The sequence below is a fragment of the Callithrix jacchus genome, chromosome 8 (genome assembly GCF_049354715.1).
Source record: "Callithrix jacchus isolate 240 chromosome 8, calJac240_pri, whole genome shotgun sequence".
Taxonomy (NCBI): domain Eukaryota; kingdom Metazoa; phylum Chordata; class Mammalia; order Primates; family Cebidae; genus Callithrix; species Callithrix jacchus.
In genome coordinates, this window is record NC_133509.1 from 3,560,150 (window position 1) to 3,587,777 (window position 27,628).

The 27,628-nt window shown below is 48.2% G+C and overlaps 1 protein-coding gene across 3 annotated transcripts in view; it reads left to right on the plus strand.

Moving 5' to 3' along the window:
* Positions 1-3,527: 3,527 nt before the first annotated feature.
* Positions 3,528-27,628, plus strand: part of MYZAP (myocardial zonula adherens protein) — a 98,444-nt gene continuing 74,343 nt past the window's right edge. For 2 of the 3 annotated variants that reach the window (XM_035258695.3, XM_035258696.3), the window contains exons 1-2: positions 3,528-3,740; positions 16,220-16,306. In XM_035258695.3, coding sequence (XP_035114586.2) covers positions 3,663-3,740; positions 16,220-16,306 — 165 coding nt within the window. In that variant the 5' untranslated portion in view covers positions 3,528-3,662. Of the gene's footprint in view, positions 3,741-16,218; positions 17,202-27,628 lie in introns of those variants that run through there. The other variant, XM_054239315.2, reaches the window with a different exon arrangement.

The following is a 27,628-nucleotide window of genomic DNA, read 5'->3' on the forward strand; positions in this document are numbered from 1 at the left end:
AATGTGTCCTTTTTCTATGGTGAAAGTTTGGTGTGTTCGGCATGCAGAATGAGAGAATATGCCAGGACTTTGGGATGCTGACACAGACGAGTGGGAGAGAATGAAAGGGAAGCTTCAGAGACGCGAGTGAGAGGGCACAGAATATCAGGAAGGCTGGCGTTGCTTGGATTCTTCTGCTCTGTCCTCTTGTCCATGGAGTTAACTCTTGATCATTTCTGCAATGAGCCATTGCTGCTCAGGACTTTGCTGGGGAAAAGGGTCCTATCATAAGCCTCTCAACTAAAGATGCCAGCGGAATTTGGAGCAGGTTTAGCAGAAAACAACCAAGACGGTTCGGAAAGCAGACGCCTAGAGGGTGTGAAAGAATTCTAGGAACTGAGATGGGAGAAGGAGGTAAAATTCAGGAACTGATCACAAGAAAATGAAGGGTGCTTATATAGACATCTGGAATTTTCTACACTCCTGTGCTTTAGCAGAGAAATTTAGGACTGCTCGTAGGCATACCTGCCTATTCCTGTGGATAGAGAAGGATGACGGCTAAGACAGTTTTGCCATAGCTTCTGCTCTCTCCAGCCAAAACACTGGCAGCCCGTCATCACCAGTGCTCACTGGAGTAGATGAGGCATGTTGCAGGGGAACGTGGAGACCTTCCACTCCACACCTAATCCCCGTCCCCCTCCCTTTGGCCCTCTTCCCCACTCTCGTTCTGTAGACTCCAGAGGACTTCTGGCTGGGAAGAAGTTCTGAGCTTTTGATCCTGTTTTTAAGAGTCAATCCTTTTTAAAAAACTATTTTCTCTTAGAACTATTCATAGAAGCCAGTGACTGTGACTTCATTTTTCACTTTTTCCTCTGTACTCTAGACCCACTTTCCCATTGCTTTCTTTCCTACTTGTCTTCCCATTTTCTTCTTTCCCACTTTTTGGGCTCCCCACTCTCCTCTCTCGCAGTTCCTTAAGACCCCAGATTCCCACTGCTGTCCTGGTAGTCAGGAGCTGTGGCATAAGCAGGGCCTGGCATCTGCCCGGACGTGCCACCCACGTCCTTAGCAATTGTCAGCCGGCTTTGGAGAAAGGGCCTGGCTGGTACAACCCTGGGGCTCTGATTGTTTCAGCTGCTGAATTGCTTGGAGCCCCTGGCCCACGCTAGGAACTGGGTTGGCAAGGATCTTAATTTCTGTTTTGTTGTGATTTTGAGTGATTTGAAATCTTGCTTGTGATATAATTTCTTCATTCATTCCACATTTACTGTGTACTACCGCATGTCAATTGCCTGCTCTAGATATTGGACGGGCAGAGATGTAAGTGAGATCCAGTTCTTACGCAGAGCTCACAAGCTGGTGAGCCGCCTGCTGCTTTTGTAAAGAACTGTAACAGTGTGAAAAAGATTAAGTTTACATTATGAAAGAGACTTGGGTGGATGGAGGAAAAATGGATCCATGGACCATCCTTCCTCTCAAATGTTGACTCAATCTGTGTGGCCATTTGGGTGGTTTCCATGATATAAATAAATACTGATGGCAACAGTTTCTTTGACTCTGAACAACAGCCCATTTCCTTTCCACTCAGGGCAACATAAAGCAACAATCATCATTTCTTTACCCCCTCTTTCTAACCATGCAGATGTCTCTCACCCATGGTGGCTTTCAACAGCCACATTTTGACAACTTTTTAATGAAAAGCAGACCCAGCTTTCAGTCTTATACAACTCTCCAAAGATTAGAGGGCTTCGTGGACGTGGAATGGGAGGGAACCTTTCATGAACAATTCTCTTTTTAGAAGGAGTAGGTGGATGGGAGGATGCAGAGAGGAGTGTAGCAAAACAGCAGGAGGACTTGGGTTAGAAGACTCCATGTGTAGCCGGAGCTGTTCACCAGTTAACCTAATGTCCCTGGCCTCAGTTTCCTTATTTGCAAAACAGGGGTGATAACTGTATCCACTTTGTGGGGCATTGTGAGAATTGGTTGAGAAAATGCATATGAAGCACCTAGGACGTAGGCACAGCTGCTGTGAGGATGATGATGGGAATGGTGAAGAACAGGCGGTGCAACTTTGGGAATGTCATTTGTATACACTGACCTCAGTTTCCTCATCTGCAAATGGAGCGAGTTCCACAGGATCATCTGTAATTCTGTTTAGCAACATTTTTATTATTTCCAGCATCTTCCCTGTTGGTGCCATTGGACATTCAGAGAGGGTCAAGGCCTGGCATCTGCCCTCCAGAGGAAAGGGGGACAGATAACTCTAACAGAAGACATGGGCCCACCAAACTGCTAAGTTCCTGAGCATGAGTATTTGGGGCAGGAGTTTCTGGACAAGTCAGTGGGGAGATAGCGCTTGACCTGGGCTTTAAAAGACCAGTAGACAGAGATTGTGTTTTTCCTTGCTGAAAAGCACTTTGTCCTCAGGATAAAGGCCAGATTTCCAGCTAAGCGCACAGATTCCTCATGATGTCCTCAGCTCCCTTCTGCTGCTTCTCCACTGTTTTCCCTGTGCATGGACACTTCCAGTACTTGAAATATATTTTACACCTTCCCTTGCTTCCCTTCCATCTTTGTGCACACTAGTTCTTTTGGCCTGGGACTCCCTCCTCCCTCTGCTAAGGGATAGCAGAGGGGACAAGCAAGGCACTAGCTTTGGACTGGGGGATCCATATCCTACCTTTGCCGCCGAGCAGCCAGCGGGGCCCCTGCTGTGTTGCTCAATCTTTTGGTGAGTCAACATCTTCATCTGCAAAATGGGGATACAGGATAACAATAGTGCGTCCCTCAAAGGGCATTCGTGACGATTAAATGAAGGAACACATGTAAAGTGCTCTCCAGGTAGGCCCACAGTAATCGTTGAATAAATATGGGCAGCGTGGCTCACTCCTACTTGCATTTCAGGTGTTAGCTTAGTCATCACCTCCTCTGAGACTGGCTGTGTGCTCCCGTAGCACACAGTATCTCCTCTTCTACCATATCCCGACACCTGTCATCCCCACCAGACTGCAAACTCCTCGAGTCCAAGAGCCAGTCTACTGGGTTGGCTGCCGTCGGGAACGCATAATAGACACTCAGGAAATGCTGAATGAATGATACGAGGTGAGGGTCCAAGTGATCCGGAATGAATGACACGGGGCGAAGGTCCCAGTGATCCGAGGGTGTGCAGAGGCTGTAGGGGGCAACCCGGGATGGGGCTCGGTCATGAGACAGAACGGGCAGGTGGACCTCAACACTGCTGGGGACAGAGAGATCGTGGGCTTCCAGGGCTCCTTCTTGCTCCGGGACTGACCCTGGTAGGGCGTAGTGCTCTGGGAGTGGACGGTGTTCAACTTTAACCAGGTCGGTGCCCTCGGGAGAAAATGCAGCCTGACAGGTCCGGTGAGCCGTCTGGGCCCCTCCCGGCCCCGCCCCTCCGGGCCCCGCCCTCCCTGGCCTTGCCCCGGCCCCGCCCCTCCAGGCCCCGCCCCTCCCCGGCCTTGCCCCGGCCCCGCCCCTTCACGACCCCGCCCCTCCCCGGCCTTGCCCCGGCCCGGCCCGGCCCCCCTGGCCTCCGCGGTGCTGCTGGAGCCGCCAGCAGCCTGCGCCCGTCCGGCGTCGCCCCCGCTCGGGGCGGACCCCGCGTGCTTATTCCGCCCGGGAGGAGCGCCGGCGTCCAGCCCGCTACCGACCGCCGCTGCGGGATGCTGCGCTCCACGTCCACGGTCACCCTGCTCTCGAGCGGCGGCGCCGCCAAGACGCCCGGGGCGCCCAGCAGGAGGGTGAGTAACTGGAGGCGGGAGGCGCGCCGTCCTGTTCCCCCATCCTGTTCCCCCATCCTGGCTGCCCCCTCTAGAGGGGACTAGGGATGGGAATGCCCAGGAGCCTGCCCCTGGCCCCGACGCTGCACCCTGGGCTCAACTCCCTGGTCCTGTGCTTCTCAAGATTTCAGGGGGCCGACCAGCTGGTAGGAGAGAGCTTAGGGGACTTTATGGAATTCCCAGAGATCCCCTCTCCTTCCTGCCTCTTCTGTCAAGCCAAGTTTATTGGTGATACCAGTTTAAAAAGCAAGGAAGACATTTCTGCAGTGTCCCTACCTTGGGACCCAAAAGTAATGAATGTATTTAAAACTCAAACTTTCCTTTTCCACTGATTAAAGGAAACACGGGGTCATTGTGTCCACTAGTTAGAGGGTAACACTAATTATGGAGGGAGGTTAGCTAAGGTGGGCACCGCTGTGCAAACCAGAACAGCAGCCAGCCGTCCAGGAGCCCAACTGTGTGGGACTTCGGTTTATACAAATCACTTTCTTCTTTCTGATTTAAATATTAGCACAGTGACAACAGTGGCAGTGCCGCAAGCCCGGACACCATCTCCAGGGACGGTTTCCCTTTGGAAGTGCTGTTTCTCTTTGATCTGTGTGGCATCTCTTCCCACCTCTCCAGGGCTCTATAAGAGAAATGTTCCATCTTTCTAACAGGGTCAGCGCCTCAGGGCAACTGCCAGGGGCTTGGTTTGTGGCTTTTTAGTTCTTCCGTTCATCATGATATTCAATACTTATCGTTTGGTAGCTCTTTACTCTGATTAAGACTTTTGTAATCATGTTTCCTCCAGATTTAAACAGGTGGTTAAGCCCAAAGCACAACCCCCACTGGTCCTCCTGTCTTCCTGCAGCGTCGGACCTTCTTGTCTGCGTTTACATGCCTTGAGTGAGTGATGGTGGTCACCTTGTACACTGTCTTTCTTTTTTTCTTTTTTTTTTTTTTGAGACAGAGTCTCATTCTGTCACCAGGCGCCAGGCTTTAGTACAGTGGCGCGATCTCTGCTCACTGCAACCTCCACCTCCCGGGTTCAAGCAATTCTTCTGCCTCAGCCTCCCAAGCAGCTGGGACTACAGATGCGAGCCACCATGCCCAGCTAATTTTTTATATTTTAGAAGAGATGGGGTTTCACTATGTTGGCCAGGATGGTCTTGATCTCTTGACCTCGTGATCCACCCGCCTGGGCCTCCCAAAGTGCTGGGATTACAGGCGTGAGTACACTGTCTTTCTTTAGCTCTAGGAGAAAGATGTGTTACTCTTGGCCATGGGCCAACTGATGGATTCTGGTGTGTGTGAGTGTGTGTGTGTGTGTGTGCACTCACCAGACACTTTGGTTGTGTGTGCACAACCAGCCCTCCAGAATCCATCACTTGGCTGACTCCCAAAGTTGACAGAACTCCAGTTATCCAATCATTAGCACCACAGAATAAAATCCACATTGGGCCTAAGGGGGTTTCCAACCACTGTCCTGGCTTTCCGCTAAGTTGGATATTTGTATTTTTCTATGGAAATCTTTCTCAATTTGAACACAATTGCAATTGAGAAAGAATGAAGTCACTGAAAAGCTAACCCTGAGCCCTGACGGGATCATATTTGTGACCAGATTGCATGAAGTTCTCTGTAACTTCCCTTCCAGACGTGGGGATTACTTGGAGTACCTAACCTCATACGGTGGGTTGATACAAATGTGACTAGTATACCAGGTAACATTTCTGAAGATTTCCGGTCAAGCATTTCCTTTGGAGTATTTCTTTAGTTATAGGCGCTTTGGCATCGGACACATTGTGACACACTGTTGAAAATACTTTGCCTTTTGAATAAGATGGAAGACATGTTTTGACTGGAGGACTCAGGGCTCAGGATCAGGCCATGCGGGGTGCCCTGGGCACACTGGCATTGTTTCTGGAAAGAAGCTATCTGAACCATAAAGCTATCTTTATGGTTTCTACCTCTGCTCAGGATTTGCATATGTCACGGGTACTATCTATGTGTGTGCTGAGGATTGTGTGCATGGTGGGAAGCTGTGAGATGTTGATCAATTGATTTATTGAACGTTCATAGACCTTTTCCTGTGTGGTACAGAGCTGGCGTTGGGGTCCACTCTACCTGTAGAGGCAGACATTGTCCCACATTAACATCAAACAAAGTGGTGATGGTTATAGTGGTGTGAAGAGTTTGCAAAGTTCTGTAGAAGCTAAAATAAAGGTTCTTCCTGAGGCATCAGGGGAAGGCCTCTCGCTACTGGTGGTTTTTTTGAGATGGAGTCTCTCTCTGTCACCGGAGCTGGAGTGCAGTGGTGTGATCTTGGCTCACTGCAGCCTCCACCTCCCGAGTTCAATCAATCCTCCTGCCTCAGCCTCCTGAGAAGCTGTCACTACAGGCATGCACCACCGTGCCCAGCTAATTTTTGTATTTTTAGTGGAGACGGGGTTTCATCCTGTTGGCCAGGCTGGTCTCGAACTCCTGACCTCAAATGATCCACCTGCCTCAGCCTCCCAAGGTGCTGGGATTATAGACATGAGCCACCCCACCCAGCCTACAAGTGATGTTTGAGTTTAATCTTGCAGAATGGAATTTGCAAGGGAATTGACATTATTGGGATAAGGGGCAATAACCATCTAAATGGAATACTTGGCATATGTAGTCACGTACTGCATTTCGGTCAACAGCAGTCAGCATGTATGCTGGTGGTTGGAACGGCGGCTCTGTCATATTGCTCAGGCGTGTGGTCGGCTGCATCAGCTAGGTTGTGTGAGTGCGCTCTATGATGTTTCCACAACGACAAAACCATCAACTGATGCATTTCTCAGAATGCAGCTCCATGCATAAGTGACACGTGACTACTTTATGATGATGGCAAATTGGACCTACTTTGGGACAAAATACCTATTTTTTAGAAAAACAGGAACAGGAAGTCCTGAAAATGGCATTTTAGACGGAACAGATAACCCTGGGAAGTGTTCCTGCGTTCCTACAGTGGAAAGTTGTTCGAGAAACACTGCATTGTTCTGTTATTCCTCTCTGACGGTGGACAAGTGATGGTCTTGACCGGTAACATGTTAGCCATTAAAATTGTATTTCTGTTTCATCCAAAGCGCTCATCAAATCTGGGACTGCAGGGGAAACCAGGCTGTGTAGGTCCCGATATTCAAGCCAACGTGAAGGGGTGGTGACAGCTGACACTGAGCAGGGACTCCTGTGGGTCAGCTGCCAGGGCTGAGATGGGTGCCTGGACTGTCACTGGTCAGCCTGTGGGTCAGCTGCCAGGGCTGAGATGGCTGGCTGGACTGTCACTGGTCAGCCTGTGGCTGCCACCTGCAATTTGTATTTCCTTCTTATCTGAAGTCATCTCTCAAGGAAAAAAAAAAAAGGGAGAGAAAAATTTCTGTCCGCTGTTAAAGCTCTGAAAGGCATTTGTGGATGTCAACCAGCCGAAGTTGTGAAATTAACAAAACTCCCTTCGAACCAGTTGTGCACTAAAAATAGTTTTATCTACGGCAACAGCAGGAGGGCAAATCGGCTGGAGAATAACCACAGCCAGAAGACGACCTTGGGGAATGGGGGAGAGAGTTGTAAAACTATAGATCTGGCTTCATGCTTTTGAAAGGAACTGGATAACTGCCACTTAGGTTGGCTAAATGGGCCTTTGAGATGAGAGGTTGGTTGTGTGGCTAGGTTGTGTGCTTTGCAGGGAAGGCATTATGTTGCTTTGTGTGTTCCCCCCAAAGCACACAACCTGGCCACACAACTGACCTCGCGGCACAATACTCTGTGCCAAGTATTTCTGGCTGAGCTGTTCAGCTCCTGGGCTGTGAGATGACAGACCTGTCAAGGATCTTCTCCGGCACCTTGCTCTCTCGATAATAAGAGACTGTTGGCTGTGTCGCTGGTACCGTGACCCCTCACTGGCACAGAATAAAACAAGACAAAACCCAACAAAATCACAGGAACTGTCTGTTAGCCTGCTGTTGCTGCTGTTTCCTTCAGTCTGGCAAAGGCTTCCTCTGTTAAACACTGGAATGGGCCTGCCAGTCATGGCTCCCTGGCTAATACACCCCTCTCGTATGTCCCACTGCCGTCTGACTGGCTGAAAGTGAGGAATTCTCCTTAGCGGGCCTGTGAATGATCAGACAGGTGTTTACCGCCCTGCCCGTTCCCAGGAGACAGGGACACCTGTGCACAGAAGCTCTGTATCATCCCACGGGTTCTGAAGAAGGGACACAGATGTTGTGGCACCCTGGTGTCTGGTGGAAGGAGGCTGCAGCACTCACTGGGGAAGGGGAAGAGAATCCTGCTGCACCCAGAAAACAGGCTGGCTGCTCACAGGGCCCCCCTGAGCGAGCCCCTGATGGGCTAAATGGTGGGGGTTTGGAACCATGGCATCCTTTGGGCCAAGGACAGGGCCGAAACCTCTGCTCCTTAAGAATGACGGTCGTAGGCTCAGAAAAAATGTGGCCAGCTCTATGCTTTTGTTTTTCACCTTGCCTTGCTTGATAAAGGATGAACAGACCAGAATTCTGGAGACTCGTAAGGAAACTTGATTTCCCCTAGACATTTATGGAGATCGCGTGGCTTTTCTACAAAGGGTATGGAGTGATTTTTGACTCATCTGTCTCTGGGGGCGCCGTAGGCGTGCTGCAGATGAGGTCCCTGTTGGAGTTTACCTATGCCGAGGATCCACACCCAAACGAGAGTCCTGGAGGCTGGTGCCAGCAAGCCCTGGTCACTGCGGAAGCCCCTTCAAGTCAGTTAGCCACAGATGTTTTTGTCTAATTGCGTTCAAGGAGCTGTGGGCCCAGGACTAACTGGAGACCGTGTTGAATGTTTCAACCTGAGACACTTCTTAGCAGTTACCATGGCTTCTGCGCTTACGGAGTTCCGGTACTTCTCCAGCACACAGATACCGCACTGTTTGCCTCTTTCCCTCCTTGGTGAGTGATAGTTCCTAAATGTCAATCACACCCCTGACTTTGTCATTTTTAAAGGCCAGAGAGATCTTTCCAAAATGCTAAGTCTAGTCTCCTGACTCCTCTGCTTCCAGAGCCGCCTCGGTACTGCCAGGAAAACGATCACACTCCTTAGTGTAGCGTCCGGGCCCTCTGGGCTGGCCGGTGCCTGTGCGGTTTCCCCTCCCTACATGTATTCTTCTCAGATATTGAATGCTTCGCAATCACCCGAGCTTTCTAGGCCGGTCCTTGCCTCTTTGCTTTTCTTGAGGTTTCTCGCCTGATGACGGTTGTCTTCTCCAGGAAGCCTCACCCTGAATCTTAGACCCTCCTTTCACATTCCCCTAGAGGCCTGTGCATGCCACCATTACTTGTGTCACCTGTGATTACCTTCTGGAAGAGAGGGCTTAGGAACCACCCCTTCCCAGGCCTAGTGGAACAGGCATTTAAAAGAGAAATCTCACCAGGGCCTACAGGAGTCACGGTTAACATAGAATTGGCAAGTGGGAAAACAGGAAGCGAAGCCTTGGGTTAAAGCCATCCCATCACCTCTGACCCACCTGGGCAGGAAACAGCTGATGAATACATGGGAATGCTGGCCCAGGTGAGGAGTTTGACAGCTCTGGGAAGTCCTCTAAATATTCGTGATGCCTTATCCTGCTGCACAGGTGAAGCCTCATCCCTTTGGCTCAGTCAGTGGTTCTCAACTGGTTACACACAGAATCACCGGGAGGCTTAAAATAGCCATGCCCAGGCCTCATCCCAAACCAATTAACTGGGCACTTCTGAAAGTACAGAATAGCATGAGTACTGTTTTAGGAAGCTTCCGAGACATTCTAATGTGCAGCAAGGCTAAGAATGTTTCTTTAAGCACGACTCCCTTCTATAGCTTTCTTGGGAAAAAAGCAGACATTCCTGGGACAGGAGTGCAGAAAGTACAGGAGTGTAGAAAGATCCCTTGGGCCTGGTGGGATGCGGGGCAGGGTGTTAATGGGGCAGGTTGGGGGAGTCCTCACACTCCAAGTCACACTGGTGTCTTTGTGTGCTTTCATCCACCTGCATTTTCTCTCTGGATCTTGGCATTTAAGGTACATTGTGTGCCTGCTGGAGAACACGGCCACAGAAAGCAGTAATGTTTTGTATGCCTCTGAGCTAAGAATGGTTTTTACAGGGGCCTGCAAAACCTAAATATTTACTGGGTGGCTCTCTACAGAAAAAGTTTGCCCCACCCTGATGTAGATAATTGGGCTGCAAGTTCAAGGGCCAGGGCAGAGCCAAGAGGTCTAATCTAGATGGGGCATGCTCCATTCCACACCCAGCCTGCTTCAGGCTCCTGGGATTTGATACTTGTGCTTAGCAGAGAGTGTGGGGTCTGTCCCCCCCAGCCACACCCACAAGGGTCCCATTTTTTTCACCAAGGGAACCTGGGCAAAGACCCACAGTCACAAAGTAGAACAGGCCTGAGAGAAATGTAAATGCACTTGGCTAATTTCCTTAGGGAAATCCACCTTTTTTTAACTGTTTAGCAAACTCCTGTCACCTCTTTGAGTCATCTTCTCCATCCCCTTTTCATTTGAGATGGATATTTTTCCCCTGGGTGAGCCCAGGTGCCTGAAGTTGAGAGCATGATGATACTGGATCTGCAGAGACCCCCTAAATGAGACCCAGGCCCTCTGTCTCCACAAAAGGGGTCAGAAACAAGGCCTGAGGGGACCCGTGTAGCTCTCCAGGGGTCCTGAGTTGCCAAAAAGGGTTTTGTTGTGCTTTTTCTTGTGGAGGAAACCTGAATGCCACCTTCGCCTCCCTTGCTATCCCTCCCTGGGGTGCTGGTTTCAAGAGAGTGCAAGGCACTCCAGGGAGTTTCAGGTATATTCTTTGTTTTGGTTTAGCCTAAAAGAACTACCAAACCCAGTACTGAGTTAGCGCCCGCAATGTGTTGATACTGTGCTAAGCACCACAGAAGCTATAAAAGTGGTCACGGTACAAAGCTCACTTGATCACTCCCCCTGTGTTTTCCCTTTCATCCATTTTCTGGTACATGGAACACAGGAGGCACTGAAAAATAACCAGCTGGATTATTGAAATGAACTCAGACTTGATGTTAATCTCTTCCTCCAAAGACCTGAATGGCTCCTCATTGTCTTCTTACTACAGCCAATGCTTCTCCATCATGCATTTGTAGGTTGATAGTTTGGCCCCTACCTATTTGTCCGTTTTCCTGTCCTACCTAGGCGCAGGCTACAGGTTCACTTATTCTCCAAACATGCTGACATACGTTCATTTGGCATGGACTAGAATGTGTTCCTGATAGCTTTCTGTTGTTGTTACGATGGTGGGTTCTCCAATCCTCACTGACCTGAAAAGTCCTTTCTGTCCTTCTATGCCCAGCTCAAATGTCATCCCGAGGGATCTTCCCATATACTCCCACCTCCCATTAAGACTAGTGTTCTTCTTCCTATATTCTCATGATAGTAAAGAATGCTTACAGAGTGCTTAATGTGTGCCGGAAACTGTCCTAAGCTCTTTACACACATTAGCTAATTTAATCCTCACAACATTCCCAAGAGGGTACCGTGTTGTTAGCTCTGCTTTACATTAATTTAAAAACATAGCTTTACAACAGAGCTAACAGAGCCAGGTAACGGAAGCACTGAAGGCTAAGTGGCTCTCCAAAGGTCCCAAAGCTGGTAGTTGTCAGAACCAATACCAGAAGCCAGGAAGTGCGTTTCCACCACACTTTAACCACAAAGCTATTCTGGCTCTCTACACCTTGTGTTAGTTATTCCAAGTGTTCTTGGTTGCCTCGTTTGGGAGTTTTTCTAGATTATGCACTCCTGGGTGGCCCAGCTGTTTCTTTGTCATTGTGGTACCCTCATGGCCCCTAAAGAGTATTTCACAAGTAGTGGGTGCTTAGTAACTGAGTAATAAAGTATGCTCAGTGTGAGAGCGTCATGTATAAGGTGTGCCCAGCTCATCATAGGAAGCATGTTGAGGGTTATAAAAATTCTACATGGGCAGATGAAGAATGGACTTGAGCCACGGGAGGGAACAGTCACTTTTGAGTGATTGGACCCATAGGGCCCCCTTTCTGAAAATTATGACTGTTAAGGATTATCCCGCTAGAATAATCAGCCAAACGAAAGTCATCACTTACAGTGTTAATGTCTCTGATTCATTGACCAAAGTGTTATTTTCATGGAAACAGGGCTGTGAGGCTAAGCAGGTCCATTTGATTTTGAAGCACAAAGGATAATGATAATATATAGATAATAGTAAAAATATCTGGCTGGGTGCAGTGGCTCATGCCTGTAATCCCAACACATTTGGAGGCTGAGACAGGAGGATCTCGTGAGCCCAGGATTCTGAGACCCACATGGGCAGCATAGTAAAACTGTGTCTACAAAAAATAAAAGAACTTAGCCAGGCATGATGATGCGTGCCTGTGGTTCCAGCTACTTGGGGGGCTGAGCTTGGAGAATCACTGGAGCCCAGGAGACTGATACTGCAGTGCCGTGATCGCACCACTATACTCCAGCCTGGGCAACAGAGCAACACCCGGTCTCAAAATAAATAAATGATAAAATAAAATAGCTAATATTCATGGAGGCTTACTATGTGACACTTTTCTTTTTTTTTTTTTTTGAGACGGAGTTTCGCTCTTGTTACCCAGGCTGGAGTGCAATGGCGCCATCTCGGCTCACCGCAACCTCCACCTCCTGGGTTCAGGCAATTCTCCTGCCTCAGCCTCCTGAGTAGCTGGGACTACAGGCACGCGCCACCGTGCCCAGCTAATTTTTTGTATTTTTAGTAGAGACGGGGTTTCACCACGTTGACCAGGATGGTCTCGATCTCTTGACCTTGTGATCCACCCGCCTCGGCCTCCCAAAGTGCTGGGATTACAGGCTTGAGCCACTGCGCCCGGCCGACACTTTTCTTTTATCCCATTTTACCCTTGAGATTCAGTGAGACTAACTTTCCCATAGACACACAGCTAGATGTTGTAGCGTGTGGGTGTGCCTAGGCATATATATATGTGTGTGTGCACTCGTGTGTGTGTGTGTGTGTGTGTGTGTGAGATGTGATGCAGGAGAAAAGCACTTCCTTTCCCTTGTAGAATTATGCATGGACCAGACCCAGCCTAACAGGAGATTGTCAAGCACCACAGGTTTGAATTGTCTATGCGGTCTGAGTTGCACTTTGATGTTTGTGCAAATGTCAGACTTCTTTCAATGAGCCTAAGGGGCCTGGAGCCAGAGGGTTGCCTTTCTCTGGAGGGACTCAAGATTTCCATCAGTGTTGTTGCCTATCAGGAAAGAGGGCTACCTGGTAGAACAGCTTGATTTCTTTTTGGCCGACATGACTGAAGGTGAGCTGTGAACATTGCTTGCAAAATTGGCCGCAGAAGAGGCAGTGATAGCCCTGGGGGTCAGGCCACATCTGATTCTGGGGTCCTTGGGGGATGATGCTTGCCCAGAGGAGAATGATGATGGAGAGAGGTTTTGAAACACAGTCATGTGACTTAAAGAACTGGAGTTGCTTCATCCGGAAGAAAGGAGGTTCAAGGGGCAGGGGAGCTGTCTAGGGAAAGGGGGATTCTTTTGCAGCCCGAGGGCAACCCTGGGTCCATTAGGCAGACATTCTGGTGTAAGCTCAGATCAGGAAGTTAGAGGTGCCTGGTGGCAAAATGGAATGCCTTGGAAGGAGGCAGTGATATATGTGGAAGTGGCTAATATCATTCCCAAACCTGGGCTCCCTAACCTGTTCATGGAAAATGAACAGGCTGGTGCCCACCTGTCAGGTGCATTTTTGGGTGTTGGGTTCCTTCATAGGTGGGCAGGTTGAACTCAAGAGGTTTTTGACAATCCTGTCTAGATAGCCCTGGCCTTCCAGCCTGCAGGATAGTGTTCCTCAGAGCCACCTGTGAACCAGTGCACATCTGTGACCCCACCAACCAGACTGGGGTGGGGTGGAAAGGTTTTTTTTTCTGGGGCTGCCGTGAAAACTACCACAATGCCAGTGGCTTAGTAGAAATCCCTTGTCTCACTGTTCTGGAGGTTAGCGGCCCAAAATGAAGGTGTTGGCAAGGTTGCTTTCTTCTGAGGGCTCTGAAGGAACTATCTGTTCCAGGCCCTTCTCCTTGGCTGTTGATGGGTCATCTTAATGTTCATATGACATTCACCCTGTATGTGTGTCTGTCCCCAGTTTTCCCACTCTTATAAGTACAATAGTCATTTTGGATTAGAGCCACTCTTATGATCCCCTCTGTAAAGACCCTGTCTCCAAATAAGGTCACATTCTGAGATGCCAGGGTTAGGACTCTAACAGATGATTTTTAGGGGGATGCAGTTCAACCCATACTAGGGAGCAAACAGCACTCCTGTGAATTGAGCCCATGTGGCACTTCAGGCATGTGGTGAGGGCCGTGAGTATAAGAGCTAAGAATGCACACCCTGGAGACTGCCTGGCTTCAAATCTGAGCTCTGCTATATCCCAGCCATGTAACCCTTCAGAGGCTGAGCTTCCTCACCTGCACAATGGAGCAGGTTAGGGACTGTATTACCATAAGGTTGTGGGGAGGATTAAACACCTGTAAAACACTTAGAAGGTGCCTGGCATACAGCAAGTGCTAAATACGTGCTTGGCTATTACTGCTGTTACTGTTACTGACCCCTCATACTGCAGATCACACTGGTCTGTTTTTCGCTCTGTTGGGTAGGAGAATGACCTTGCACGTAGTCCCCTTTATAACAGAATATGATAAACCATACAAGTTGCAGCTTCTCTCACTGAATGGTGTGATGCTTTTTTATTTTGAAAAGAAATGGTGCAGACCGAGTGCGGTGGCTTATGTCTGTAGTCCCAGGACTTTGGGAGGCCGAGGCAGGTGGATCATGAGGTCAGGAGTTTGAGACCAGCCTGGCCAACATGGTGAAACCCCATCGCTACTAATGGTATAAAAAATTAGTCGGGCATGGTGGCGCGTGCCTGTCATCCCAGCTCCTCGGGAGGCTGAGGCAGGAGAAGTGCTTGAATCTGGGAGGCAAAGTTGCAGTGAGCCGAGATCGCGCCATCGCACTCCAGCCTGGGCAAGACTCCATCTCAAGAAAAAAAAAAGTGCAATTTAGACTTTAAAAAATCGTTTAGGAACCTAGATTCCAATATTTCAGTGAAGTTTGTTGGCAGCCTTTAATAAACTGACACGAGAATCTCAATGGCTAGTGACAAAATATCCACGGTGGTATAGCTAATTGAGGAGTCAGCTGTCTTACTAACTCATAAGCATGTTTTTCTTTTTTGAGACGGAGTTTCGCTCTTGTTACCCAGGCTGGAGTGCAATGGCGCGATCTCGGCTCACCGCAACCTCCGCCTCCTGGGTTCAGGCAATTCTCCTGCCTCAGCCTCCTGAGTAGCTGGGATTACAGGCACGCGCCACCATGCCCAGCTAATTTTTTGTATTTTTAGTAGAAACGGGGTTTCACCACATTGACCGGGATGGTCTCGATCTCTTGACCTCGTGATCCACCCGCCTCGGCCTCCCACAGTGCTGGGATTACAGGCGTGAGCCACCGCGCCCGGCCAAGCACGGTATTTTTTTATCCTATGCCTTTCCAGCTAACTGCCTTACTTTTAGTCTGTATTCAGCAAACAGGGACAGCTTTTCTGTTTTGCATTTAAACTGCAGCAACGTACCCATAAAATGTGCCGTTTTACCCCTGTTTAAGTGTGTAGTTCGGGGGCATTAAATGCATCCACACTGTTGTGCAGCTGGCACCACCATCCATCTCCAGGACTTTTTCATCTTCCAGAACGGGGATCTCCTGCCCGTTAAATACGAGCTTTCCCCGTATGCTCACCCCCTGGCAACCATAGTCCACTTTCTGTCTCTGTGATTTTATTACTCCTGGTACCTCATCTAAGTAGAATCCTACAGTATTTGGGTTTTTTGCCACTGGCTTATTTCACTTAGCACAGTGTCCTCAAGGTTTATCCATGCTGTAGAGTGTCAGAATTTCCTTTCTTTTTAATATTGGGTAGTATTCCATTGTATGTTAAATCATATTTTGTTTATCCATTCATCTGACAGTGGGCATTTGGGTTGCTTCCTGTTGGCTATTATGAATAATGCAGCTATGAACATGAGTACATGGACTTTTTTGAAAAAAAAAGTTGTGATTAAGCATGTACATGTGTATTGGGAGAAGCTAAATACATGGGCAAGTAGAAAGCACCCTCCCACTTAAATAGAGATATCCACTGTGTATATTTTGGCTTCTGTCCCACTAGCTATATTTTTGCCTGGACTTGTGAAATGAGATCCTTCTATACATATTGTTATGGACCCTGAGCCACTGGTAAAGAAATGTTTGAAATTGATCAAGCCGTTTGGTAGTTTCCTTCTTTGAGCCCCAGGGTGGTGGGTGCCTGTGCTGTACCAGGCTGGCCTGGGACTGTGAAGATAAGGCTTCTAACTGGCCTCTTTTTCCTTTCTTCTAGGCAAATGTTTGCAGACTACGGCTGACTGTACCTCCTGAGAATCCAGCTCCTGAGCAGAGTGAAAAAAAGATTGAGAGAAAAGAGCAGGTAAGATATCTCTGAGGCAAAGCCCTGGTAAGTTCCGGTCTTTGTACCCTTAACACTCTCCCATCCCCTAACCAGGCCATTTCCAGAAGCTGAGTGTCAGCACCTCTGTTAGGAGAAGGCCCTCTCAACCTTCCCACCTCATCTCCCGTCTTCCCAGAAGACAGAGAGCTCTCCCTAGCTGGCTCTGCCAGTGACATGCCCTGCTCTTGTTTCTTGGTGAACACTGTGGCTCTGTGTTGCCTTGAAGCTGCAGGGACACGGGCCTAAGTGACAGGTGCTGTGGCGGGGAACGTGGATCTTCCTGAAACAGCCCAATCCAGTTGCATCAAAGGGCCTATTGTGAGCGGTTGGCAGGGTTGGAACCTTTCTCAGCAGCTTGGAGTGGCTGCTGGGGCCCCTGCTCCCGCAGGAGAGACCAAAGCCTGGCAGGCAGCATGGCGTGGGGAAAGGAGGCATTCACTTTCGTGGCTGGGGGTAGGTGGCATTCAGCAAACATTTTTATGCCAGCTCCTGTGCTAACTGCTGAGGCCATGAAGATAAGTACGTCCATGAAGATAAGTTGCCTTGAAGGAATTTGCAGTTTTCTGGGTGAGACGATGATGATGTGATATTTTAGGTGTTAGGATCCAGCCTTGTAAGAAGGAATCTGGGAACACACAGAAGGGAATAACCGACTGCTTGGGAGCTGAGAGTGAAGTTGGAGGCTTGAAGGATAAGGAGGAGGCCCTTCTGACCTCTAGGCCCGTGGTCCTGGCTAACCAGTTTCACTCATTTGCAGTGATGGGGCGCCTACTGTATTCCAGGCACTGCTCTAGGCAAGGACTATAGCAGTGAACAGGGTAGTAATCCGATCTGTCATCCGTGGAACTTCCGTTCTAGTGGGACAAGAATGAAAGTAAGTGAAATAATTGAGTACATTTTATAAAGGTGAGGGGGTGGTAAGTGCTGATGGAGACGAAGTAAGACAAGGGGATGGGGTGCCAGGAAGCAGGCAGTACTTTTTCTTGTGTACATATTCCATAGGATTATAAAATAAAATAAAATGGTATGATATTAGTTTCACAAATGGAATCATGACCCAATGTCCTCTTGAAATACAAGCTTTGCTTCAGAGTTAACCGCGAATGTTGTCAACTATGAGAAAGAAAGCTGCTCATCGACTGCCAAGTGTTAGATGATGTCCTACGTTTACTGTGGGTCTCTCTCTCCTTGTCCTCTCCTCCCCACTTTCTCCAAGGACAGAGAGCTGCCTGTGCTAATGCAAATGAGGAATGAAGGGAAGGGACGTAGGGAGAAAGGAAGCGAAGTTCGGCCCAGAGGAAGGTGAGAAGGTGTGAAATTGCCGATCTGCCTAAAAAAAGATGAGTTCCACTAAAAAAGATTCAGACAAACAGCTGGCTCTGGGTTGGAGCAGGGAAAAGATGGGGCGGATCTGGGACCTCTGGAAAATAAAGCGTCACTCAGAGACGAGTGGAGTCCTAGTGAAGGACCCAGCGGCCAGTTTAAAGGGCTTTCACTGGCCAAGACGGGAACAACTGGGGCATCCGAAAGAATGATGATAGTCATGGGTTATGACACATTGAATATTGAAAACATTCCTATGTTTACAGTGATACTTGGAGAAGGGGAGGAGTGAGATGAGAGGATAAAAAATAGAAGGTTCTTTTTTATAGAACACCAGCTAGGCCGGGTGCAGTGGCTCACGCCTATAATCCCAGCACTTTGGGAGGCCGAGGCGGGTGGATCACGAGGTCCAGAGATCGAGACCATCCTGGTCAACATGGTGAAACCCCGTCTCTACTAAAAATACAAAAATCAGCTGGGCATGGTGGCGCGTGCCTGTAATCCCAGCTACTCGGGAGGCTGAGGCAGGAGAATTGCCTGAACCCAGAAGGCGGAGGTTGTGGTGAGCCGAGATGGTGCCATTGCACTCCAGCCTGGGTAACAAGAGCGAAACTCCGTCTCAAAAACAAACAAACAAACAAAACAAAACACTAGCTAATAAGTTTAGAAAATCTCTGTTTTGTAACCTCCACGTATATTCATCCATAGATGCAAAAATAAGTTGGGGAAAGATTATTGCAGGATATTCACGTGGTCTCAAAGTGTCACCCTAACAAATTACTGATTCTAAAGAGGCAGTACCTTCCCTGTGGAAGAGGCAGGCAGCCAGCATTTCAACAGAGTGATGCGACCTAACTGCACCAGTGGCGGGGCAAGCGGGGCTTATTCTGAAGTTATATATAACTTCTGAGTGATTCAGCTGAGAGCGGCACAGCATCACACATGTAATAGTCAGGCCAGCCTCGTTTAACTGAATCTAATAAGGAAACAGAACCCTTCCACAAAACAATTGGCCTGAATTTCTCAATACATTCAGTGTTATTTTTATTTATTTATTTTTTTTGAGACGGAGTTTCGCTCTTGTTGCCGAGGCTGGAGTGCAATGGCGCGATCTTGGCTCACTGCAACCTCCGCCTCCTGGGTTCAGGCAATTCTCCTGCCTCAGCCTCCTGAGTAGCTGGGATTACAGGCACGCGCCACCATGCCAGCTAATTTTTTGTATCTTTAGTAGAAATGGTGTTTCACCATGTTGACCAGGATGGTCTCGATCTCTTGACCTCGTGATCACCCGCCTCGGCCTCCCAAAGTGCTGGGATTACAGGCTTGAGCCACCGCGCCCGGCCCATTTAGTGTTATTTTAAAAAAAGATGAGACTCTGTTGCAGATAAGAGACTAAAGAGACTTAACATTAAGTGTAATGAGTGAATCTGGATTAGATCTTGGCCAAAAAAAGCCTATAAAAGATACACTGGGATGACTATACAATTTTGCATATGAACTATACATTAAATATTATTGAATAAATGTGAATTTTCTTGTGATAATGGTACTATGGTTATGTAGTTGAAGGCTCTTTTAGCTTCTCTGTAGCTTTGAACATTCCCCCAAGACAGAGTGAGGGAGTAAGCTCCTGAGCAGAGTGGGAGTGGCCAGGCTTCAGCCGCTGCACCCCTGCTGATGAGCAGGAGTGAGTGGGGCTGTCTGCCACTAGGGATTGTCCCCTTGTGTCCTTACTGCTCCTCTCCCTGACAGTCCCTTCTAGAGCTGATGGCTTGGTCCGAGACCTGGGGCTGGGCTGTGTCCAGGTGCTCAGACTGCTTACAACGCTTTTTGAAGAAGGGGCTTAAGCTGGAGTGAGGGATAAGACAAGAGCCTGGTGGCTGTGCCTATTGGTACAGGTGGTTCAGAAACTGGGGAAATAAAGTCTTTTGGAGTTAGACCCAAAGCTTTGTGCCTTGGGAGATGTTTTGGAACAGTTTCTGAGTGCCAGAACTTGAAGGGAGGTAGATGCCGGAGGGCCCTGGGAGGTCTGTCACCACACAAGAAGAATCAAGTATTCCCAAGGAAGGAGCCCTGTGTGTATACCTGTGTCAAGTGGAATCAGTAACCAAACTGTGTGCCAATTTGCCTACTTGTCTGGAATCGTGCTTTTCAAACTTGTTAAGTCAACAGGAACCTCTTTAAAAAAAAAAAAAAATCAAAATGTTTTACTGAACTCTCATATGCAAACCAAGCAAAAGTGGAGCTAATGGGGGCCCGAGTCCTCCCGGTCTCCCTTTGCCCTCGGCCCCCAGACACCCTCCTGTGGAAGGCTGAGAACTCCAAGGCCCCGAGGAGCCCAGGACAGGCACTTCTGGGATAGTGTATGCACCACAATACCTCTTACACCGGGTGACCAGGTGCAGTCTAAGTGCCTCTCTGTGATGCATTGGTGACTCATTGCAGAAGAACTGGGGTAGAGGAGAGGAGGGTGGGACTGTTGTTTCCCCAGGGATGAAGTCTTTGGGTGTTGGCAGCCCTTGGAGGATCTGGGGGTAACTGGGAGGCTGCTCTGAGTGATTTCATCACCATGCCCTGGCCAGGTTCCTTGCCTGCGTCACCGAGAGCCAGGGCCGTGCACCAGCGAGGAAACTCTGGAGAGGCCACTTCCTTGGATGTGGTTCAATCGTGGCTTCCCTTCCTGGGAACCCATGGAATTGCAAGGTGCCAAAACTCTGGATGGCCTTCCTTGGTCATACAACTTTGGTTCCTTTGAAGGGGGGTCTTCTCTGTGCAAAGGCCTGGGGGTTCCAGCTGGCTCGGATGTGTGAGTAGAAAGATGTAAGTGGCCCGACTGACTTCTCTTGAAGTGAGACTTCTCAAAGATTTCCAGGGTCCTGTTAGAGCTGCAGCTGACTGAGGGCAGCTGGGCCTTCCTTAGTCTTTCACCCTGTTGTGGGAGGGGACGCCATGATGCCGTGAGACAGCTGTCCATGCGCAGAGGCTGCTGCCAGGTGGGCCGTTCTTCGGTCCGCTGTCTCCAATCATCTGAGAGAGGAATTCCTGAAAATGGAGGGGGTTCCAGGATGGCCTGTTTTGCCCGGTTCCACCGAGGTGTGTTTGGAAGCTGCAGTTACAACAGCGTCAGCACCATTTTATGGAGTCAAGGGTTTGCGGGGTGTATCTGGAGGTTTGCTACCCCTAAGGCAGAGATGCCTCGGCTGCCTGTTTCTTTTGGTCCTTCAGGAGACGACCACTTTCTGCAAACCACAGATGAGCTCCCAAGGGTGCAGCTTCCTCATCTTTAAAGTAGACACAGCCATGCCTGGTTTCAAAGAGTAAATGAGCTAATATATCAAAGTGCTCCCCACAGTGTCTAGTTTTCAATATGGATTAGAGAGGGAACGAGGAAATGCTGAATCTCTTCCGCTTGCATGCCACACCCAGTGGCCCTGGGTCATTGTTTTCACCCCCTTAGAGCTTCCCGGCAGCATTCTCCTGCCTGAAGCTGCCTGTCCTGCCTCTCCTCCTTCCTGCCTGAAGCTGCCTGTCCTTCCTCTCCTCCTCCCTGCCTTTGTTTTCCAAACATATGACATCTCTTCCCTCCTCATAACCCTTGCTGAGGCCCTAGCCATGCTTGGAGGCCCTTCCCTGCCATGTCTCAGTTTACCCCAAGTCTTCCCTGTCCTTCAGGCTCAGCTCAGGGCCCACTTCCCTTCTGGTAACTTCCCTGAGCTCCCTGTGCTGTGGTGGTCACTCGTCTCTTGACCTACAGGACATCCAGGCTGCCCCTTTCACTTGGGACCTAGACATCTGCTGCTAAGAACTTCACGTAGGTGTAAATAGACATTTTTGCAAACTTTGTATAACAGATAGGCACATACACACACATAGAGAAATGAGGTTGAGCCTTTTCATTCTTTCTTCCCAAAGCCTAGGTCTCTGCCTTGAACGTAGTAGGTGCTTAATGAATGCTTGCTGATTATGATGATTGAGTTTTATATTAGCTTCCTAGGGCTGCCACAGCAAAGTCTGAAAAATGAGATGGGTTCAAGAACGGAATGTATTCCGTCACAGTCCTGGAGTCCAGACGGCTGGGATGGAGTTGCCTGCGGTGCCCCCTCCGAAGGCGCTGGGGGAGAATCCTTCTTGCCTCTTCCAGCTGCTGGCACCTCTTGGTGATCCTTGCCTTAGGCAGCATCATTCATTCCAGTCTTTACATGGCATTCTTATGTCCCCTGTTTATAAGGATACCAGTAAGGCCCAGTCTGCTGACCTTCTCTTGACTTGATCTGCTCTCCATGGAAGGTCAGATTCCCGGGTACCGTGGCGTAGGACTCCAGCATATCTTGTTTGGGGACACTATTCAATCCATAACCGGTTTCTTTGAAGAAATCACTTTGAATTATATTAACAACCCAGATGAATTAGCCATGAGCTTTTATGTGAGTATTAAAAATCAGTAATAATATGGGAGGGAGGATGCTGGTTGCTTTGTGGGCAGAAATGACATGTTGAGAAATTGATAAATGTGGAACACAATGTTTATAAACATGCCATTCAAATTAGAATTGGTAATAAATAGTTCTGAAATTAGGCACCTATTGTTTTCAGAGAACTCCGTGACTTTATGTATCCAATTCTTATCATAGTCATGTGCAGCAGATTCCTATGTGTATATGCAGGGATACACCCACACCCACACCCACACCCACACACACGCAGAGAGAAACAGACAGAACCCACACCAGCTACTGCAGACTTGGCATATTAAATCAGGGCCTCACTGCACAGTTGAATTTTAGGGAACTTGAGTTGATTCTGAGTCTTTATGATGGCAAATTCCTTTGCAAATAGATTACAAAAAAGATAAGATAGCTTGAAGCAGATATCCTTTTAAAGAGCTATTACCGTCCCAGCTTTGGAGGTGTCCTTCGGTGACCTGCTGCCTTTAAAGATGCTGTTTTCTCTCCAGCCCTTTGAGAATGTGAGAGAGAGCAGATGCGTGGGTATGGACGTAGAGTTGCGTACTGTCATAACCCAGTAAAGTGCTGAAAAGAAGGAAGTCCTTGCCAGCAGGTTTTATCGCCCTGTTTCCTTTAAAAGCCCTGGGTGAATAAGCCTGCTGAGTTCTCATCCTTGGTGTCACTGTTTACACAACATCACAGGCTGTTGCCAAGCGAGAGTGTGGTGCCAGGATTCAGAGCTTGAGGTGGGGGCTGGGCTGCCTTTGTGACAGCACACCAGGGACTCTGCATCCTTCTCAGAGATAACAGCCCCTGGAGGATCGGGAGAGACCTCGGGTTTGAGTCCCGGCTTCTTCAGTCAGGTCATCTCTAGGGGCCTTAGTTCCTTCTTCTAGCAAATAGAAATGAGCCAGTGTTTTTCCAAACATTTCTGTATTCATGTTAAGTGTGCAAGTGCTATTGGTAAAATAGTCAAGGTTCAGTGGGTGGAGCTGAAATAAGATCAGGCCTATGTCGGCTGCCTCCAGCAGGCCCCAGCTCTTCCCCCTACAACCTCATCAGACACTGAGCAGGAGCTGGGAATTGTGTCTGCAAACCCACTGGACTGTACATCCCTTTTCAGGGTTTCTGACCTTCTGAGACTTTGTGATTCACTCCCCATGAAGAAAAACCAAGGCCAGTTTGGGGGGTGACTATTTCTCTGTCAGAGCCAATTTGATGACTAATGAGAAGAGCAAAAAGAGCAAGAAGAGAGGGTGGACAGACAGACAGACAAGTTCAGAAGGACATGTAGAGTTGAGTAGGAACCCAGATACTCAAAAATGTGAGGAAATCACAGCACCGATACTAAAAACTCCTGGTATGTGCTGCTATGTTGTCAGCGCACTAGGTGTTTTGTGTATCTCATTTTGTGTATTCCTCAGGCTGCTCACTGGAATTGGTGGTGGGTGTTTCGTGTATCTCATTTTGTGTATTCCTCAGGCTGCTCACTGGAATTGGTGGTGGGTGTTTCGTGTATCTCATTTTGTGTATTCCTCAGGCTGCTCACTGGAATTGGTGGTGGGTGTTTCGTGTATCTCATTTTGTGTATTCCTCAGGCTGCTCACTGGAATTGGTGGTGGGTGTTTTGTGTATCTCATTTTGTGTATTCCTCAGGCTGCTCACTGGAATTGGTGGTGGGTGTTTCGTGTATCTCATTTTGTGTATTCCTCAGGCTGCTCACTGGAATTGGTGGTGGGTGTTTTGTGTATTCCTCAGGCTGCTCACTGGAATTGGTGGTGGGTGTTTTGTGTATCTCATTTTGTGTATTCCTCAGGCTGCTAACCGGAATTGGTGGTGGGTGTTTCATGTATTTCATTTTGTGTATTCCTCAGGCTGCTCACTGGAATTGGTGGTGGGTGTTTTGTGTATCTCATTTTGTGTATTCCTCAGGCTGCTCACTGGAATTGGTGGTGGGTGTTTCGTGTATCTCATTTTGTGTATTCCTCAGGCTGCTCACTGGAATTGGTGGTGGGTGTTTCGTGTATCTCATTTTGTGTATTCCTCAGGCTGCTCACTGGAATTGGTGGTGGGTGTTTTGTGTATTCCTCAGGCTGCTCACTGGAATTGGTGGTGGGTGTTTTGTGTATCTCATTTTGTGTATTCCTCAGGCTGCTAACCGGAATTGGTGGTGGGTGTTTCATGTATTTCATTTTGTGTATTCCTCAGGCTGCTCACTGGAATTGGTGGTGGGTGTTTTGTGTATCTCATTTTGTGTATTCCTTAGGCTGCTCATTGGAATTGGTGATGGGTGTTTCGTGTATTTCATTTTGTGTATTCCTCAGGCTGCTCACTGGAATTGGTGGTGGGTGTTTTGTGTATCTCATTTTGTGTATTCCTCAGGCTGCTCACTGGAATTGGTGGTGGGTGTTTCGTGTATCTCATTTTGTGTATTCCTCAGGCTGCTAACCGGAATTGGTGGTGGGTGTTTCATGTATCTCGTTTTTTGTATTCCTCAGGCTGCTCACTGGAATTGGTGGTGGTCTTCCCATTTTATTGTTGAGGACCCTGAAGCTCTGTGAAGTATGGTAAATAACTTTGCTAGGGCCACACAGCTAGTAGACAGTGGATTTGCAATTCCAACTCAGGTCTGAGATGGGAACGTTGACTTGTGTGCTTCCTCCTATCAGAGAAACTCTGTTTAGGATATTTACATTTTATCAGTCAAGGTTACCTAAGGTGTGTTCTGTACCCATGGGTTCCAGAAAAGCAGTCCTGATTTTTTTCCTCCCATGTATTCTTCCCTTTTCCACTGGGTTTATTGGGCCTAAGCAACGACTGTCTGCACTGAGGCCGCACAGTAGCAGTCCCGTCAGGGTGCTGGTATCACAAATGACACTCTCTTGGTGCCTTCTGCTTGGCTAGAAGCTTTCCTTTTCCTTCTCATCTTAAGCATTTAAAGTGATCTTTTCTCCTGAGTTTATTTGGGAAGTGGGCCCTATGCAGTTTGTGAGATGGTCAGAAATAACTAATTCGGTAGGATTTTTTAGAAACAGGGTCTCACTACCTCATCCAGGAAGGAGTGCAGTAGCTATTCACAGGTGCGATCATAGCACACGATTGCCTTGAACTGCTGGGCTCAGGTATTGCCTCTGTCTCAGCCTCTCAGGTAGCTGGGACTACAAGCAGACACCACTGCACCTGGCCAAGTATTTGGATGAGCCAAAGGTTTCAGTTTTTCTGAGAATATGGGACTGCTCATTTCTCCCTGTTTCTTTTCCAGGCTGTGGAAAGGCTCAGGGGTAACATTTATTTTTGTCAAAGGAAGCAAAACAGTGTCAAGTATGAGTGATGACCTGGGACAAATAATTTGCTGAGATAGACACACAGGTTGGACAAGCCAGAGCACATTCCTGAAGCGCCAGCCTCTGCCTGCAACACTAGGGTACCCACTGGCTCTGTGCTTAGCAGTCCCGGGTTGGCTGCTGCCCTCTGGCTGGAGAAAAGAGGTCTGAAGTAAGAAGTTTTGGAAATATCTTGGCTTCTAGTCTGCAAGTCACACAAATCACATCATGGCCCTTCTCAATCATGTTGGCAGCCAGAATGTATGCCCAGCCCCCCATCCTGGCCGATGGGGCGGGGAACCGGCTGTGGCAGTCTGCTATGGTCAGTTCTGATGTGTGTTGAGAAAATCCAAGGGATTTTCTTTTTTTTTGCACAGGTTAATCCTCAGTGTCAAATACTCTAAATATTCCGTCTTTCTTCTTTCCCTTCAAAATGTATTTTTGGAGCCTTTATTTATGCTGGGTACCTGAGATGGAGCAGTGGATAGGCAGATGCAGTCCCTGCCTGTGTGGAGCTCGTTGCATTGTAGGATCCTATATTCTGATCTAAGATTTGGACAATATCATTGGCCTTGTTAACCTAGAGTCTCCGATGGCCGGTAAATCCCTGAGTTCGGGAATTTAGGCTAAGTTAATTTTCCAAAGTTGCTCTTTCTTTCTTTCAAAGGCAGTGGCTGCCAGATGTATCTCTAGGGAGTCAGCCATAACATGGACCTGTAGGGAGATTTGTGTTTATTCACAGGGAACAGCTTAATCTAGAGATTCTCTGTATGTGTTGGGAGAATGGAATACCCTTTCAGTACATTTTCCTTCTTTGTAATAACTTTGTTTTTATTCTACACATTTATTAGGACTTTTATTTTCAAGCAGATTTTGTCTAGTATTGTGTCATGCCCAGGAGCCTTTTAATAGATTTAGAGTGTATTTTTAAAAACTCTGTTTTTAATACCAAGTAGCATTAGAAGGAGGCCTTTAATTTCTTAAATTTAAATGTATTTTAATTTAATTTTCTTGAGACAGGGTCTTGCTCCGTTGCCCAGGTTATAGTGTAGTGATGTGATCATGGCTTACTGCAGCCTCAAACTCCTGGGCTGAAGCGATCCTCCTACCTTAGCCTCCCAAGTAGCTGAGACTACAGGCATACACCACCACATCCAGCTAATTTTTGCATTTTTTGCAGAGACAGAGTTTCACCGTGCTGCCCAGGCTGGTCTCAAACTCTTGGGCTCAAGCGATCTGTTTGCCTTGGCCTTCCAAAGTGCTAGGATTATAAGCATGAGCCACTGTGTCTGGCCACGTGGAGGTTTTAAAAAGCTTAATTTTGGAGAGTTTCAAACATACAGAATGAGACTGGATCGTGTAATGTGTCATCGGCCCTTTCCCCAGCACCAGCCACCTCAATACATGGCCAATCCTGCCTCGTCCACATCCACTGTCTAGTAGGAAATAAATACACGGCATCAGTCTCTCAGCATGTTTCTCTAAAAGAGACTGTTTCTTAATATCATCGTGATGTTCTTCTGCCTAAAAATTAATATTTATCTTATTGGGAGGTATTTTAAAGGATACAGGAGGAAAGAAATTTAGCCACAAACATCTTGCTTAACATGTCAACTTTTTGCTTTTTTTCCTGTGTTCAGGTTTTGACCGAAAGCATATGGACATTCAGTAAAATGTAGCCATCTCTACCCTTAGCTTTTCTGGGCATACGTGTCGTGGCTGGGGTGAGCATCGACTCTCTGTTCCTCCATCTAAGAGGAATAATAGGTGTTCCCTTCATTTGGACCATATTTGTGTACCCCAGTAATTTCCAGACCTCTCCTAGCTTCTGAAGTTCCCAATTCATTCAGCAAATATTTATTGAGAGACTCGCTGCTGTCAGTCACAATTAGAACTGGGAATTATGGTGGAAAAGAAGACAGGCCCTGGACTTGTTGGGATTCACAGTTGTTAGGGGAGTGGGCCTTCCCCACACAAAGATGCTGACATATGCCAGCGGTCGATGGGCTGCAGTCGTGGGAGTGTCGTGGGGAGGTGCTGGGAGAGTGGACCGAGAAGCCCTCAGGGGTCTGAAGGGTCAGGGAACGTGTTCTTGACTCTGGAGGAAGAGACATTTCAGCCCAGCCGTGCAGACTGAGGGAACAGCACTTGTGACTAACTTGAAATAAGAAGGAGGTTGGTCCCTAAAGGAACAGAAGGGAGGCAGTGAC